Source organism: Girardinichthys multiradiatus, chromosome 10, assembly GCF_021462225.1.
Source record: "Girardinichthys multiradiatus isolate DD_20200921_A chromosome 10, DD_fGirMul_XY1, whole genome shotgun sequence".
Lineage (NCBI taxonomy): Eukaryota > Metazoa > Chordata > Actinopteri > Cyprinodontiformes > Goodeidae > Girardinichthys > Girardinichthys multiradiatus.
This window is the reverse complement of record NC_061803.1, coordinates 3,153,043-3,171,606: the sequence shown is the minus strand read 5'-3', so window position 1 is coordinate 3,171,606 and position 18,564 is coordinate 3,153,043. Positions and strand designations below refer to the sequence as shown.

Sequence of the window (18,564 nt, the reverse complement as noted above, 5' to 3'; positions counted from 1 at the left end):
GAAGCCCGTCCTTGTTGCCGGGCAGAACAGTCAGTCAAGTCAGTCTGGAAACATATTTCTACTTTTTGCAACAAATTAGTTTGCATTTGTTTCAAGACAAGATAGATGGAGCACAGCTTTGGGTTATATATGGTTTATTTTGCGTGTGTGTGTGTGTGTGTGTGTTTGTGAGCTGGATGTCCAAACACTCGAGGCTGACGCCTCCTCATGCAGCCACATTCTTTCCTTTCCTCTCTGCTGCTAATCACAGCGAGGACTTTTAGAGTGGACTGATTAGATTATGAAGGTTTCCTCTGGTTCTGCTGCTATGTGAGCAGTGAGGAGATAAAGACAGAATTAGTTTTTTTTAATCCTAAGCAGCATCTTTTCTGCCATGTGTGCGGTTTATGTGGAAAAGGGATAAACTGATGCATGGATGCAGATGATTGCTCTTCAAGGAGTGGGTTGTGTTTTCCAAGTATTTATGTATTAAAACTGAATTCATGAGGGATTTACGTTGAAGATAAATGAAGCAAGCGGTGACATATATTGTTATAAACTGTGGTTGTGCTTTTGTTTTTGCTTACGTTCCTTACCATTCTCCTCTATGCTTGTATTTCATTCTTTCAGTTGTTCTGTTAATTGTTGCTTTGACTGTAGATATAGAAACGTTCATGTTAGAAGCTGGTTTCTGATTGCCATTTCCTGACTTAAGAAGATCAACACACATGTGCGTTGTTTGAATTGCACGTTCTCTTGCCTTACCCATTTTGCAGTCGGAAATTGCCCTCTGTAGTTATTTGTTATGCAGTGAAACTGGGAGTCATGGATTACCAATGAAAGGTTCCTGAACCTTCTGTTTAACTTAAAAACTAAAGTATAACAAATGCATCAAATGTCACATTTATTTAATAGGAATAGTTGTCAGGTGCCAATAAGTGTGGCCGCAGTTATTTTTTCAATTTAATTCAATTCAGTTTACTTAAATAGCCCCAAATTACAAGAGCTGTCTTTGTAGAAATATATCCAATTTATATGCAATTTAATTGTTTCTGAAACATAAATTTATTTCTTAATGTTGGTCAATTTGCTCTCTAAAAATGTATTTAAATTAAAGGTTAAATATTTTAAATATTTTGTTCTTTTTTTTAACATATTTACCAGGGGTGCCAATGTACGCAGATGACGCTCTGTTGTTAATATTTAACCGTCCGAACTCTAAAGTAAATAATTCCTTTCCATAAATTAGCCCTAAAAAGTCTTTCTGTCTGGTAGTTTTATTAACATTCAATTCAATTCAGTTTTATTTATATAGCACCAATTCACAACACATGTTGTCTCAAGGCACTTCACAACAGTCAACCTGAACATAGAAATTAATTTCAAATGTTCCCAATCAGAGAAAACAAGAACCAGCTCAGACGTTGAAATCATTTAACGAAAATAATAAAAAATGTTCTGCTTCCTTGTCCAGACCTCCTGTTTGACCTGGCTGAGCTCTAATGCGTCCTATTTCTGTTTTGACCCTGTAGATGTTTCTACAACCTGAATTCACTAAACGCAGTTAAGAAGGGCAACACATGTCCTTCAGTTGATGGGATTTGTCAGAGTAAAAACAAAGTCATGTGGTCATTAAAGTGCCTTCAGTACTAGAGTAAGAGATCTGAGGAGGCATAGAGAAAAACTAAATTCAACACAGCAGCCTTTATTATTCTAGAATAAAATAGGATTAAAGCAGTTTAAATAACAAAAACCCATTTAGGATGAATTCTTAGGTTTAAAAGGCAGAGGTCAACTGCTGGTTCTCTAAAGGCATCTTTTCTATGGCATTTTCTGCTTTGAAAAAATATAATTTTGACAGTTCTTGACTGAATCCTGACAGGAACCATTTTTTCAGTCTCTGGAGTCTCAAACATTATTTTTTTTATTTATGTTGAACCTATACAGTGCTATAAAAAATATTTCTTTTTAACAGACTTATTCTGTTTTTACTTTTTTCCCCCACTATATTTCAGATCATCAAACATCCGACAAAGCTAACCTGAGTTTAAAAAATTTGTTTTCAAAAAATGGTTTCATTCATTAAGGAAAAAAATGTCTCAAATCAACCTGGCGCTAAGTGAAATAAATTTACCAACATGGTGGTGGTAGTATGATGGTCTGTGTTTGCTTGGTTTGCTGGTGGTCATTTTAAGACCAAAGGAGACAGATCTTGAAAAGCCAAGGCTCCTAAATTGTGAACCGTGTTGCCTCCATCTGCATTGATTCAAGCAGCTGAGCATTTTTCTTCAAGAGGTTTTTAATTAGGGCCTTGATTTTTTTAATATTTTCTTTCTGTTCTCTTTTAGGATATGAAAGTCTGTTTTAACTGTGAGGCATCTTGTGTTCTTCACTGGAGAAAAATGCTATATAAATGAATTTTAGTTATCTACTTTGCTGCTGCTCAGGACCTGGACATCTTCCCATAATTGATGGAGCCATGAATTCTGGCTTGAAGGATGTCTGACCTTGTAACAGTACAATGCTTAAAGCAAGCCAGTATGTACACCTATTAATGGCTAAAACAACTAAACAGAATGAAGGCTTTGGAGTGGCCTAGTCAAAGTGTGGACTTAAATCCAATTAGGATGTTGTGGTGTCACTTTAAACAGGCTGTTCAAAATGCTTTCCACGTGGAAGTAAAAGTGTTGACACAGAGGGCCGAACAATCAGTAAGCAGGTTTAGGTGTGATTCCATCCATCCATCCATTCATCCATCCATTTTCTACACCCACTTCTTCCGTACAGGGTTGCGTGGGAGCTGGTGATCTCCAGCAGTTTGCAGGCGGGAGGCGGGGTACACCCTGGAGAAGTCACCAGTCCATCACAGGGCAACACACAGACATACAGGACAAACAACCATGCACACACCCATTCACACCTGAGGGGAATTCAGAGAGACCAATTAACCTAACAGTCATGTTTTTGGACTGTGGAGGAAGCCGGAGTACCTGGAGAGAACCCACGCATACATGGGGAGAACATGCAAACTCCATGCAGAAAGACTCTAGGCCAGGAGTTGAACCCAGAACCTTCTGGCTGCAAAGCAACAGAGCCACTGTGCAGCCCTAGGGGTGATTCATTTTATCATTTAGGAGTCAGCTGCTTTGTGCCCTTAATAAATTCAATCATTATTTGAAAACAAGTTTTGTACACACTCACACTGGCTTTGTGTGAAATTAAAATTAGTTAAAGAAGAAAAATGCTTTTTACAGCTCCATACAGAAGATAGGAAGACAGTTTTTACATAAATAAGCCATTGAACAATGCAGTAATATCTTCATGCCTTCTGCCCCTGCAGTGCTGCATGCCCCGGACAGCTGCCAGCCGTGTCCTCCGCCAGGAAAACAGCCCATCCAGTGCTTCAGATGTGGAGGATTGTGCAAAGGAGAGGCGCTGCGAGTGCAGAGCAGCTACTTCCACTTAAAGTGTTTCACATGCAAGGGTGAGTGAAGCCAGGGTGCAGAAACATATCTTGATAAAATGTCTACTCTTATGAAAGGCCTTATAGTCATCAACTGGTACGGCTCAGTCAAAGTCAGAAACACAAGGGTTATAAAATCCCGAACATTTCATAACCCTTGCACCAAATAACTGTGGCTATTTCTGTCCTGATGCATTGTTGTGTGGGCTTTACTAGGCTGGCGAATGTTCACGTCCACATAAACAATCAATCTCAGAAAAGAAATTATTTTGTCACAAACTTAAAAAATCCCCCAGGCAATTCCATCAAAGTGAAGAATAAATGATTTATTAACATTTAATTTACACTTAAGCAATAGTCTAAATATAACCTGACCTTTTAGATTTCTATCCAACCTTTATTTTTTAAACAAAATACAGTGATGGTGGATCGTGGTTTTATCAAAAACATCTAGAATGGGCTTTTGTGAGATCCTCCTGGGTTTGCAGTCAGCTGAGTTATCCAGCTTCATAGCGGACATATTTCCCCCAGCAAGCTTTTGTCCCAACTAATCAGTCCTGACAAGCTGCTCATGCTGATGCCCTCGCATGTCACTGTGGTGTTCACAGCTTGGAGGAAACAAAGACACTTTCAGAAGGAGAAAAACGTATGAGAGAATGACTCAAAATTGTGGATTTAAATGCTTAAAATCAGATGACTGTCATATGGAAGATTAATTAGGAGCTATATTTTAGCTCCATGTTTTTGTAAATTAATATCATAGTACTGTTGTTTGTGAAATAAACAAGTGTAGGTAAGAAAATGAGTTGTTTTTCTCTGAGTGCGTCTCAGCGGGACCAGAATAGAGCGGTGTGAATCTGTTTTTGGCATCTCAGTGCATTCAGTTGCAGCAGGCTCAGAGGGACAGAGTGGGTTTGTCCGTATCAAATGTCTCCAAACAAGTTGAGAGGAAACAGCGTGTCCTGTCAGTAACCTGTCACTTTGCTGACAAACACACATAGATTTATTTGCATGATTTGATGCGTAGTAATGCTTCAAAAATCCTGGTCAATTCAGAGATTCTGAAAGCCTAAACCAGACCTCTGGAACTTGCAGCTCAGGAGCAACAAGTGGCTCTTTAGGCCCTCCACAGTGATTCTTCATACCTTTGGCCAAAAATGTTTAAACCTGAGTAAAGGTTTTAAATAAAAAGGTAAAAAAAGGGTACTTCCACCTCTTTTCTGTAGTACTTCATGCTGTATTTACACAGAATTCACACAACAGAATGACACTAATGATACAAGGAATTGTTCTTTGTTTAGTTCTTTTTATCATTAGGCTGCAAAATAAATATTATTTTTAAAATTTCAATAAATCTGAAACATTTCATTAAAGAAAACGGGTTTATCGTCTTCTCTTGCTCTAAAACCTAAGATAAATATTTTTGTGTGTTCTTTAATTTACTTATAAAATACTATACAGTAGATGTCATACAGTAGATGTCACAAAAATAAAAAAGGTCACGTATGTTTTACTGCTCCAGACCAATTTTATTTATTAAGACAAAAATGGCAAAAATGGCTCTTTGAATATAAAGGTTGCTGACCTCTAGCCTAAACAGATCCCTCTTTTCAATTTTAATTGTTACGCTGATGATACTCAGCTTTACTTATCCATAAATCCTGATGAGCCCAACCAGTTAGATAGACTACAAGCATGTCTTGAAGATATAAAAACTTGGATGACTTTAAATTTTTTGCTTCTAAATTTAGACAAGACAGAAGTTGTCGTCTTTGGACCGGACTCTTTAAAAAAGAAACTGCTTAGTCAATCACTTAACCTGGATGGCATTAAATTGACCTCCGATAATAAAGTAAAAAACCTTGGTGTTATTTTTGACCAGGACATGTCATTTAAATCCCATATTAAACAGGTTTCTAGGATTTCCTTCTTTCACCTCCGGAACATTGCCAAAATTAGAAATATCCTGTCCAGGAGTGACGCTGAAAAACTAGTCCATGCATTTGTTACTTCAAGGCTGGACTATTGTAATTCTTTACTATCAGGATGTCCACAAAATGCAGTTAAAAGCCTTCAGCTGATTCAAAATGCTGCAGCAAGAGTTCTGATGAAAATTAAAAAGAGAGATAATATTTCTCCTATTTTAGCTTCCCTTCACATATAAAGCCCTTAATGATCTAGCTCCATCATACATCAGAGATCTGATTGGTCCATATGTTCCTAACAGAGCACTTTGTTCTCAGACTGCAGGTTTACTGGTGGTTCCTAGAGTCTCTAGAAGTAGAATGGGAGGCAGATCCTTTAGTTATCAGGCTCCTCTCCTGTGGAACCAGCTCCCAGTTTTAGTCCGTGAGGCAGACACCCTGTCTACTTTTAAGGCTAGGCTTAAAACTTTCCTTTTTGATAAAGCTTATAGTTAGAGTGGCTTAGTTTATCCTGAGCTATCTATGTAGTTATGCTGCTATAGGCTTAGGCCTAGAAGCTACACCTGGCCTGACTCTGTGTCTACCTGTGACACCTTTCTGGAGAGGGGAATCGTCTGAGCTTCTGGTGGCAACAACTTAATGCTCACCTTCTACCGATGATCCACATGGCCCTGTCTTTCAGTGTTTAACCCTTTCTCTCTCCTAGACATGGCTACTGACTGAGCTTCTACTGTGACTAACTCTATGTTCTCTCTTTCAGACTCTAAACTTGAAAACTGGCTCAGAGTTGATCTGTTCTTTCTTTCTAGATGAAACGACTAAAGGAGCTACATCCATTAACATTTACTTTTCCTTCCCATAGAAAGTACTCCTGGATCGGTGCTTCTTTGTTCTCTTTGTGTCTCTGTTCTGTTCTCTCAAGCCCCCAGTCGGTCGTGGCAGATGGCCGCTCACACTGAGCCTGGTTCTGGTTCTGCTGGAGGTTTCTTCCTGTTAAAAGGGAGTTTTTCCTCTCCACTGTCGCTACATGCATGCTCAGTATGAGGGATTGCTGCAAAGTCAACCCCAGTGACTGTCCACTGTCTCTACATGCTCATCCAGGAGGAGTGAATGCTGCAAGTCACTGACTGGATGCAATCTGCTGGGTTTCCTTAGATAGAAAAACTTTTTATCCAATTTGAATAAATAACTGAATCTGACTGAACTGTTCAATGATTACGATTAATTGGAATGTATGAACCTGACTGTTGTGAAGAACCTTGAGACGACATGTGTTGTAAATTGGCGCTATATAAATAAACTAAATTGAATTGAATTAGACAGACCATAATTTACAACCTTTCTTTTGACTGTTTTAGATGTCATTAGCAAACCTCTCGTTACATTTGGTTGTTTGAATGAAGTCCTAAATGATGACAGCAACCTTCAGACTTCTTAGGGCTTTTTTAAGATTAATTAGATTTATTTCCTTACTGTTTCCTCTTGACTTGTGTGTATGAACAGTTGAGTATTAAATAAGGCATGAAATCAGTTTTCAAGTTCAATAAAACTGACATATAATTAATTACAAGAACCGAAATGCGACATACAGCGGCGTAACTTGCTTTGGCTAGCTGGTAGATAAACACATTATAAGTGTTGTTTTTAAAACCCAGATTTAAAAAAAAACTAAATTCTTTAAAATTTGAAGCAACATCACTATTTATTCCAAAGTTTAACAGTTTAAAAGTACAAAAAATGTTAGCTAAGAATTAGTTGCCGGCAGAAGCTAGCAGTTTCTTTGTTTCTCTGTGGGATTTTCACTTTTCCACCATCTGAAAGGAACAGGCAAGCCTGCTAAGTTTCTTCATGTCAAGTCAGGAAAATATACAAGCCTTAGCAAAACCTTTATTTGTCCACTGTTGAGAGACATTTTTAGAAGCCTGTTCAACATATTCACAGATACAGTTAAGTCCAAAATTATTCATCCCCCTGGCAGATTCTTTTAAGTTTACCAGCATCTTTCTTCCTACTGGAGGTAATATTAATGTAGAATAGCCCAGCGCTTTAAACAAAGATTTTTTAGTTTTTGTTTCAAATGCTCATTTTAAATTGATTTGTTATCTTTTAGAGATGCCTGTCTCATTTCTCATTAGAAACAACCGTCTAGGTTAAATAAAAATTATTTTAAATCTAAATCTACCAGGGTTGTTAATATTTTGGACCTAACTGTGGTAATTTTTTTTTACTGTTTCACCAGACTTGTTTGATTCGGAAAACCTGTCTATGCAGCATTTTGTGGATGCAGAATTTTCTTAAGGTTTCCTTTTGTTTGTGCGTGAATGTGTGTCTTTGCATATAGTGTGTGGCTGTGACTTGGCTCAGAGCGGCTTCTTCATGAGGAACTGCGACTGCCTCTGCCCGGTGGACTTCCAGCGCCTTCACGGCACGCCCTGCACCAACTGTGGGGAATTCGTGGAGGGGGAGGTAGTCACAGTCCTGGGGAAGTCCTACCACCCGGCCTGCTTTGTGTGCACCATGTGCAAGTAAATCAAAAATATTCTGGCAGCTTTAGGTTTAGGGAAAGAGGTTTTGTCTTATCTCTGTTTATTTTGTCTGCTTCTCAGACAGCCCTTCCCTGCAGGGGACTGCGTAACCTTTAGGGGAAAAAACTGCATCTGTCAGCGCTGTACTGGACCTGTGTCTCCTTCTAATCAGATCCATCATCCCAGCAGTGAGTACCTTCATGTTGAGCTCTCTTTCCAAGTGATATCATTCTGTATAAAATATCTATTAATAAATCCTGAGCTATGATCCTCTAGATTCTCAGTCACAGCACAGATTATGGATTGTGCACTGGACACTGGCCAACTTTGGTTTCTGAACCATCTGCTGGTTTATTTTGCCTCTTTTGTTGTTGTTCTGAGTCCTCCCAGCACCACATCTTTCAGGGTATGTCCAGAAAAGACATTGATAATTTTCTGCAAGTGCCACATTTCCTTACATTTCCGTATAAATACACTGGGTTGTGTTTTGATGAGACTGGCATCTTTTGAAAACCGACTGATAAATCATTTTGGGATCATCTGTGAGAAATCTGCAGGTCAGTTGACAGCGATTACATCAAGTGCTTTACAAGCATTCAACATTATAACCACACATTTCAGTGTATTTTACTGAGGTAGCAAGTTATTGTAAAGCGAAAGGAAAGTCACATTTTATAATCTGAAATTTAGCCCCCTTTACTCCCAAAATAAAATCCAGCCAAACTAACTAAATTGCCTCAGATGTTAGTTTAAAGTTTAAACCAGAGTTAGATTATAAAACAATATTTCAAGATTTGAACATGTCTATGAAGCTCTGTTCATGTCAGCGCAGCTGAACCTGCCAAGACGGGCATTTTGCTTGTAGGGGACGCAGGAAATGTGTGGAAGAACACGTGAACCTATCTGGTCAGATGAATCCAAAGTTTAACACCCAAAAAGTGTGGCAGAAAACCAACACTGCATGTTGAACACATCATATCCACTGTGAAACATGGTGGTGGCAGTATCATGCTGCGGGGATGCCTTTTTTCAAGCCGTGGGTTAGGGTTGATAAGGAAAATGGAGGGAACAACAAAATGAATAATCCTGATAAAATTCACTGAGGTTTGTTGTTGTTACCAGACAAAATGGGAAGACGTTTAGGGGGTGTGAATATTTTTGCAATGTAAATATACACAAAACCTGCAAGACCCTATGAGAGCAAACAACCAACTTCCTATGCTTTAAAATAAATGATTACTTCAGTTGGACACTGTTGTCAAGACTACCTGGCTACATTACAGCTCAAAATGAACTGGTTCCCTTTAAAATTAAAGATATAGCAAAGCCAAGAGTGATTCAGATCCAGTAAGCCCCTGATTTAGAGTATCTGTCTGCAAATCTAAGAGCTTTGAACTCATTTGATTTCAGAAAAAAACTTACAGTTTATATCCAGACATGAATATGGACGTATTTTTGTTTTTCCAGATTGTTCTGGCTGTGGCAGAGACATCAAAAACGGTCAGGCTCTGTTGGCCCTGGGAGGTCAGTGGCACCTTGGTTGCTTCAAATGTAAAGCCTGCAGGAGGATCCTGAGCAGGGAGTACATCAATAAGTAAGTACACACTTCCACTCATGCTTTCTCATAGCCATCTTTCTCTGCTATTTATCTTATTTAGCCAGTTTTACACCAGTAAATGAACCAATTATGTCGTCATTTTCTAAAATCTGAACTCACTACCAAGTGTGGACTCACATATAGTACATCTTTCAGAGATGGCTTTCCCTACTGCGAGAGGGACTACCAGAATCAGTTTGGAGTCAAATGTGAAGTGTGTCAGAGGTTCATTACAGGAAAAGTCCTTGAGGTAAGACATCTGTCTGTTCGGAATCTCTGGTTATAATATTGCATTTATAAAATATCCTCATCTCTACATGAACAGTGGCATTGTTGCTAAAAGCAGCTGCAAAAACTAGTATTTACCTTATTTGTACAACGTCAAGGTTTTCCAAAACTGACAAACAAATAAATGAACAAGGGAACGGTCAGGGAAGATCTAAAATGGAGAACTGTTGATTTACACATATTGGGAGTGTTTTTGGAGACATTCATCAACAGCTGCAGGGTTCCCTAATTCTCAGTTCAAACAACTGTGTTCAGAGGTGCCACCTCCTGCCAGGTTCTGAAAGAAAACCCAAAGTGTCATTGTCAGGTGGAAGAGAGATGGATGAGCCATGTTGAGGCTTTCAAACCTGAAAACAAGTACCAAGTGTCAAGCAAGGTGGTGGCCGTATAATGCTGTTGCTTTTTTTCAACCCACAAGTTTTAGAGGACATATTTCCTGGCTGTCAGTTAACACTTGACCAGCTTGTTTTCTATTTCTAGGCTGGTGAAAGGCACTTCCACCCAGGTTGTGCAAGATGCAGCCGATGTGGTAAAATGTTCACAGAAGGAGAAGAAATGTACGTGCGAGGTCAGTACAGGAATTCTCCAGCTGATTCTGTAACGTATTTTGGATAATTGCATGTTTATTTTCTCAAAATGACCAGTGTAGCTAACTGTCCACACTTTCACAGGTTCCACCATCTGGCACCCAAACTGCAAAGACAACCGCAGAACAGAGGAGAGCTGCAGAGTAAGACCTGAAGCGTCCAGTCTACCTGCTCTATACATTTCAAAGAGTCAGATGCAGGATGTCCCTTTAGTTTTACAAGCTGGAGTCATTAGACAGTTCCTACATGGGATCTCTCAAGCTTCACACAACATGATGTAGACCATTAGCTTGACAACATCACTTGTTTACATTTCCTTTCCAGGTCGACAGACCAAAGACTCCCTGTCTCGATTTCTTTTACCCCCCACATGAACTGAAGGTTGTTATTGTGTGCAGGCCTGTTTGTTTTCCGCACTGATAGCATGCTATGCTGTGAAAATAATAACTGATTAATAAATCTGGTAAAACTCTGTTTGTATTACCAGTTTAGGCCAATTACAGTGTCCATCAGAAGTATTCACACTCCTTTGTCAAATTATAGCCACAAACTTTTATGAATTTCATTAGGATTTTATGTGATCGACCAACATAAGGTGAATAATAAACCACATAACATTTAGAAAAACTGGGCTGCCTTAATATTCAGCCCCACTGAGCTGATACTTTGTAGGATAATATTTTGTTGCAGAAAAGAGTAATTTTGTCCATTCTTCTTACAAAATACTTTAGGCTCAGGCAGATTGCATGGACAGCATCTCCTGAGCATCAAGTTTCAAGACTTACACCAGATTCTTAGTTGGGATTAGATCTGGACTTTGACTGGGCCATTGCAACGCATGAGTATGCTCTGATCCAAACCAGACGTGTCCGAATCCAGTTTTTAAGAGCCGGTGTCCTACATTTTCTAGTTGTATCTCTGCTCCAACACAGGTGACCCAAATAGCTCAATTAAGACCTCAGGATGTTTCCAAGTTCAACAGGAGCCTGCTAATGACCCACTTTGCTCGATTCAGGTGCGTCGAACAAGGAAAATACCTAAAACATGCAGGACACCAGCCATAGAGGACTCCATTTGGACACCACTAATCTAAACCTGTTTATTGTAGCTCTAACAGTATGATTAGGGTTGTTGCCCAACCCCTGACCAGCATCCTTGTTCCTTGTAAAGAAAAGCATCCCCACAGCCTAATGCTGCCACCACCATGTTTGACAGACTTTATTGGGTGTTCAGGGGATTTATTTTCTGCAACACAATGGCTTTTCTATATAGTCTAAAAAGTTCAGTTTTAGACTGATCCGACCAAAACAAACTGTTCAACATGTTTGCTGCCCTTACATGGCTTATCACAGAAACCAGGCGTTCACTTTTTGTCTAACACATATAACCCCCAAGAAATTCTCTGAAGTTTGTGATTGCAGATTGACAAAAGGTGGAAAAGCTCAAGTTGGGTGGAACTTTTGAAAGGCAAAGTAGATGCATTGTGCTTCGACAAATCATAAAATGCTTTAGATTGTGCAAGATTAGCTACAGTGAGGTCAGTTTCTTACACTTAGGGATGAATGAAAAGATTTTAATTTTGGCATATTTTGGCACGGATTTTGTTGCAAGCTATGCTGTTTTTCTGATTTTGGTTTTTCATCTAAATTCTCCCAAATCACTGCAGTGTACCAGTTTACTGTCTCTAACTTGCATGTCAAAAATAATTTGGCACATACAGCTCAGTATACAGCTCATCTCATGACAACGTTTAATATTTTCTGTCATTCATATGAGAAATGTGGCATTTGTAGCCCATGTGCAGGATTCTTCTGTGTGTAATGGATCTTGATGCACAGACTCCAGCCTTGGCCCACTTCTTGTGAGGCTCCTCCAAATTCATCAATGGATTTAGCTTGACAAACCTCTCAAGGATGTGGTTATTCATCTTTTCCCACTACACTTTTTCCTTCCACTCAACTTTCTATGGCTATGCTACAACATTTTCACAATATTTATTTTTATTTCAGCTGTACTTGTAGATGAACACATTCTTCTCTTAATACACCACACAAACACACTACCGTGTTAAATCTTTGGTGCATGTTACACTGAGTAAGGCTCGACCGGTCCAGACAGTTTGTTATCTTTCAGCCCAACAGATCCTCATCTGAAAGCTCCTGCTCCAGGCCAGGCTCGTGCACTCCTAGCAGCCCTGGTAGAACCATCTGTGTAAGTTCTCATGCTGCCTCATTCCCAGCATCTTCTCTTCTCCACATTTTATGTTTTCTGTTTTAGTTATGCACTTTTATTCGTACAGGGGAGTCACCTGGACAAGTTGCTTGTTAAAGATGAATCTTTTTAAAAATTTATGAAGACATTAATGGAAACTGTATTGGAGTCCGTTTCATTATATTAAAACTTTCTGAAAATTTCTCAACCTTGACTGGTCGGAACTAGCTTTCATGTTTGAGAAAATGTGATTTCAGTTTGAGCTCAGCTGTTATTTACATTTTCTTCATTTATTCATCAGTAGAGTAAATCAGCCTCATATTGAGCAGGTAATCATTTGCTCAATACGAACTGAGATCGCTGTGAAAGAATTGTGCTTTAGTGTCTTACCTGCATTGAACCTTTTATCGTCTATTCCTGTTTTTTTTTTTAAATGAAGAAAGCTTTTTTGCCCTTAAAGCACCTCGCAAGCCAAAAACTTTGTTTGCCTTCAAAGCCTTGTAAATAACTGGTAGATGTGAACAGAAACAAGGTGGGAGAACTTGTAGAATCAGGCTACCTCATGTGCCAAAGTAAAAATAATCCAGGTGCTGCGGGATTAAAGCTTGATTCCTCCCTGCTGAGATGTAAACCTTTCGATCTTTCTCCTCAACCTAACCTCCGCTGTGTGCTGCTTCTGTCTCCTGTGCGTGCGTGTGTGTGCATTTCCTCCTCCCCTACCAGGCAAAAGTAGATGATGAGATCATTGATTACCGAGACTTAGCAGCAATTCCCAGAGTCAAGGCTATATATGATATAGAGCATCCAGACATGATGTCCTATGGGTCTGTGAACATCAACCCCTCTGCTCTGGACCAAAGAGGAATCACGCAGAACAGACGAAGCCTGACGGAGGTAACTTCTTCAGCGATGAGTTTCTGATTCACTGTTTATGAGTCAAACTGAGTCTTGTTTTTCTGTTCTCATATTTAACTGCAAAATTATTATTAACCCCCCCTGAGGTTTTCCACACTTTACACATTACAACTCTAAGAATTTATGGTTATTGATTATAAATATTTATCAAAAATATTATACTTAAAAATCATAATTCAGAAGTAATAAATTCTAACCAAAAATCATTTCTTATAAATAGAAATCAGAGATACACTCTGGTGTTGTGATTGCTAGGCTAACAGCACTTAATAATTACAATTAATTAATTGTCATTAATAATTGTTAATTATTAACCAAAACCACGCTAAATGTCACTGCGTTATCAACAGTTTTATGGTGTGGAACACTAACCTTAGTTGACAGAAAATCACTCTTACCCAAAATAAACACAAACACTGTGTCTTTATCTATGTGAACCAATAGTCACTATTGGTTTAACAACAATCACTATTCAGGTCCAACAACTTTCACCTAATTAAGCAAGCACTATTCAACAAAAGGGGTAAACTAATAAACCAAAAATAAGGATGCGCACTGAGTGTAGATGAAAACCAAACCAACAGTTTATGGACAGAAGTGGGAATAAAACAACAATTTGGAATGACTTGGAAAATAGAACAAAATTAACAAACGGTGAAGCTTCCTTTGGTCCGTTGATGCATCTCGAAAGCGGCCCTCAGCTGGTAAAACGGTAGAACCAGGCCAGCTCAGACCCGGTACCCAGCAGCCGGACTCCATAGCCACTAACAGCTGATAGCGAACTAGTTTGAAAACCAAGGATCATAAACTCTGAGCGGGAAACCCATGGAAAAATACAGGGCTATAAACGGTGAGACCATGGAGATGAGCAGAGACTCAACACAAGGCTCAGATCTCAGCTTCAGCCTGCTTATAAGTACACTTTAACTCCAACTGAGTCAGCAATATGTTGATCAAAAATACAAAAGTTAATACATTAGACCAGGGGTCTCCAAGTCCAGTCCCTGTGAGCAACTCCCCTGTAACTTTTAGATACATCCCTGCTCCAACATGATTCATCCAATGATTGAATTACCTCCACAGCATGCCTTCAAGTTTGCCAAAGGCCTGGTAATGAGCTATACATTTGATTCAGGTGTGTTGGAGCAGGGAGGCATCTAACAGCTCCAGGACATTAGCTCTTGAGGACTGGAGTTGGAGACCCCTGCATTAGACTAACTGGTGGCGATCCTAGGCCACCTTAATCTACTCCTCATCCTGCCCGGAGTAGCAGGAAAAATTGGATCATTAACGAAAAGAACACAATTACTTGAAGACGGCTTCTTTCTATTCAGCTGACTTTGAAGATGGGTTGTAGGTATGCAGAAAAAGGAGGTGGGGGTCCTGGGTGTAGTCAAGTGTCCATGATCAACTCAAAATGGCCAACGGTTCATACCGGTTTAGCAGTTAGCGTTTGCTTGAGCTAGCTATTTATTGCCTTTGCCAGTGACGTCAGAGCTGCAATGCATGCTGGGAGGTGGAGTAGTTCGTTTACCACACAAAATGGACGGTGGCCCAACACAACCGACAACATCAGAGTATTATAATAGGATTTTATCTGACGGACCTTAACAAAGTAGAGCAGAACTGTGAAGTGAAAGGACAGTGATACATGTTTTTTTTCCATTTATTTCACAAATAATCTGAAAAGTGTGGCGGTTACAACGTCAAGGGTTTAAGGGTAGGACTCCACCAGTTCTGCACATGTAGAAACTGATATTTGTGCACACAAAACAACTATTGCTCAGTCAGATTGAAAGGAGAGTGTCTGTGAACATTAATTTTAGAATCTCACCACAGATTCTTAACTGACTCTAGGTCTGGACTTTGACTGGTCCACTATAACGTAAAATTAAACCATTGCATCGAAGCTCTGGCTGTACATTTAGCTCCATTCATCCTCCCATCAACTCTGACCAGCATTCCCGTTCCTGCTGAAGAAAAGCATCCCCACAGCATGATGCTGCCGCCACTATGTTTTAGATTTATTGTCAGCAACACAGAAATCTGGGCATAAACCTTCTACATGTTTATTGTGCCTCCTTCCTGGCTTGTGACAAACAGATTTGTGAATTGTGGATCTCCACCCTCTTTCCATGTTCAGATGATGGATTGAACAAAGCTCTTTGAGATGTTCACAGCTTGGGATATTGTTGTAGAATCTAAACCTGCTTTGAACTGAACCAGAAATTCCTCCATGACCTGTCTGCTGTGTTCCTCAGTCGTCATGATGCTGTTTGTTTTCTGATGTTCTCTGAAGAACCTCTGAGGCCAGAAACAGAACAGCTGGATTAATACTGAGGCTAAATTACACACAGGTGGACTCTGTTTACTAATTAGGTGACTTCTGAAGGAAGTTTGTTGCACTGAATTTTATTTAGAGGTGTCAGAGTTATGGGAATTAATGTAAAATATATACCACACTTCTTTAGGTTTTTATTTGTAAGAAATGTTGATAATGTCATGTTGGGTGGAGGTGAAGCAGGACTAAAGTCCCTACAGGAGGATGGGAGCCGCATAGTGAGTTGAGACGAGAAGTTTCATAATGACAGAAAACAGTAAACCTACAGACAGGAACTCAGAGACGAGGAACTGGGAGACGTCAGCAGAGAATCCCGGGGAGAACAATGAAAACCAGAAGGCTTAAATGCTGAGGGAAGTGGAGTATGGACCAATGAACTGGGAGAGGAGCTAATCAGAAGGAGAGCTGGGGACAAGGGAGCCTAAACAATACAGAGGGAGAATGACTAATGAACATGATGAGCATGGAGAGCAGGGAGGTGACCAGAACACAAGGAAATAAACCAGATCTATAAGGAAATAACTGAACACATCTAATACAGGAACCCAGAAAGTAACACAACTAAACAGAAGGAATCTAAATAAACCAGAATGAACAGAAAAGCACCTGGCTGAGCAGAAAGTAAACAAAACTCAAAAACCTGACACAGACCGATCCTGACAGATAATCAGGTATCGTTTTTCATTCACTTGACACTTCTACATAACTTTGTGTTGGACTATCAGATAAAATCCCAATAAAATACACTGTGGCTGTAACGTGACAAAACTGTGAAGTTCTAAGGGTGTGAATATTTTTGCCAGGCTGTGTGTTTTGGATCATTAGTGTTTGAATATTTTCATTAGCCTAAGTCCTATCATACCATATCCTATAACATTTGTAAGAAGGTGCATCCTAACTTTAGATTTAATGGTGTCTGAGCTACAGCACCCTGTTGGCGGTCAGACGCCTCGGAGCTCCACCGGTACTTGGACCCTGGAAACAGTCACCACTCTATCTAAAGACTCTTAAATGAACGAATCTCAACTAGTTTCTAACTTTCAGCTCTTTTTAATCTAAATTAAGGCAGAGGAATGATTACAGAGATCAGCGCCGAGGCTCCCGTCTCTGACCGTCGCCGTCTGTTAGAGGATGATGAAGAGCCTCGATAGAAGGTCACATGTAGTTTTTATATCTGGGACTCCAATGCAATGGATGTTCCCTCCCTCAGTGATTATCAGTAGACTGTGTGTCACCATTGTGGTGTCTATCTGGTAGATTGTGTAGTAGTGGGTGTCAATACTTAATTTAAGTGTTCTGTAGGTTTCTAATCAAACCAGTTATACCAGCTGCTCCACTATCAACCCCAGTGCCCCAGCTTCAGGTCATTCATGATAACCCTTGGGCCATTTATTCTTGTACTGTATGTCGATGAGCTTCTTATCCTATTGTAACAAAAGGGAAACATTAGAACTTATATTTATTTAACTATAGTATAAAAGGGAAAAACAGCTATGAGCATATTAATAAAGGTTATTCCTAACAACGGAAAACCATCTGAAAACAACTTGACTGATGCTTTTTGTTTCCTTCCTCCTGTACATCCGTGAAAAGCTCCTGAAGTTCAGGCTGACTGATACTTTCATGGCTCCTGTATAAACATTGTTTTTTGTTTTTGTAAAAAGCATTTCACCTAAATTGTTTCACTGCCCTCTGACTGTATTGATTTGTCCTCTTTTTTGTCTGCTTCAGTCACCAGGAAACGTGTCTGAAACCACAGAGGTATAAAACACTAACAGACGTCAGTAACAGCTCCAGGTAAGCGCTCAAGTACTTTCTCATTGCTTCTCTGTCTTTTGCTTTTTACAAGGAGAGTTTTGAAACAAGACCATGCATGCCAAAATCTTCAAGTCATGGATCTTTTGGAGGTCAAACCATGTGGTACCGTCATAGCTATAGTCCCGCTCTGTCTGGTTCACCGCAACACTTCCACCGACCAGGTGAGAATGAGCAAAGAAATGATCCCCGAAAAAAATATAATGTTGTTAAACAGGTCCATTGCTCGTTTTTCTATGTTTTACCACCTTTCCTGCTCTCCATGTGTCCATCTTCCCTAATACTTTCTCCCTCACTCAATCTTTGTGACATAACAAGGTTATGGTGACTGTGGCTCAGTAGGAAGAGTAGTTGTCTTGCAATCAGAAGGTTGTGGGTTCGATTCCAGCTTCCTCCTGCCATATGTCAATGTGCCCCTGGGCAAGGCACTTAACCTCAAGTTGCCTACCGATCTATGTATCGGTGTATGAATGTGAGTGCAATTGGGTGAATGTGGCTCTAGTGTAAAGTGGTCTGTGTGACTGGAAAAGCGCTATATAAGTTCAGTCCATTTACCATTTATCCCTCTTTACTACCCGAAAACAAAAATGACCCCGCACCTCTTCTCCTTTAATTCACCACTTTCTCTCTAAAACAAGAGGTATGGCTCCTCTGCTCCTCTGGAAACCTACTTCCTCCTCCTTCCTTTCAGAGTGACTGCAGTGCCTTGAGAAAGTATTCTTACAACCACAAACTTCAAGGAAATTTTGTTGCGATTTTATGTGACAGATCAACACAAATTAACGCGCATCTCATCCTGGACACACCATCCTCCACTGTGGAGAACGATGGTGGCAGCATCATGCTGTGGGGATGCTAACCAGCAGGAGAACGACCCTAAATATACAGTCAGAGCTAAAATGGAAGGGTTTAGATAAA

At 39.7% G+C, this 18,564-nt stretch overlaps 1 protein-coding gene across 13 annotated transcripts in view; it reads left to right on the top strand.

Annotated features, from left to right (window-relative positions):
• LOC124875134 (actin-binding LIM protein 1-like) overlaps window positions 1-18,564 on the top strand; it is a 32,027-nt gene that overhangs the window by 5,667 nt on the left and 7,796 nt on the right. For 11 of the 13 annotated variants that reach the window (XM_047377013.1, XM_047377018.1, XM_047377021.1 and 8 more), the window contains exons 2-13: window positions 3,320-3,463; window positions 7,709-7,892; window positions 7,974-8,080; window positions 9,360-9,486; window positions 9,646-9,739; window positions 10,258-10,345; window positions 10,449-10,507; window positions 10,689-10,745; window positions 12,498-12,575; window positions 13,299-13,469; window positions 17,563-17,592; window positions 17,681-17,810. In XM_047377013.1, the coding sequence (XP_047232969.1) occupies window positions 3,320-3,463; window positions 7,709-7,892; window positions 7,974-8,080; window positions 9,360-9,486; window positions 9,646-9,739; window positions 10,258-10,345; window positions 10,449-10,507; window positions 10,689-10,745; window positions 12,498-12,575; window positions 13,299-13,469; window positions 17,563-17,592; window positions 17,681-17,810 (1,269 nt within the window). The remainder of the gene's footprint in view (window positions 1-3,319; window positions 3,464-7,708; window positions 7,893-7,973; window positions 8,081-9,359; window positions 9,487-9,645; window positions 9,740-10,257; window positions 10,346-10,448; window positions 10,508-10,688; window positions 10,746-12,497; window positions 12,576-13,298; window positions 13,470-17,562; window positions 17,593-17,680; window positions 17,811-18,564) is intronic. The other 2 variants (XM_047377016.1, XM_047377023.1) reach the window with 1 other exon arrangement.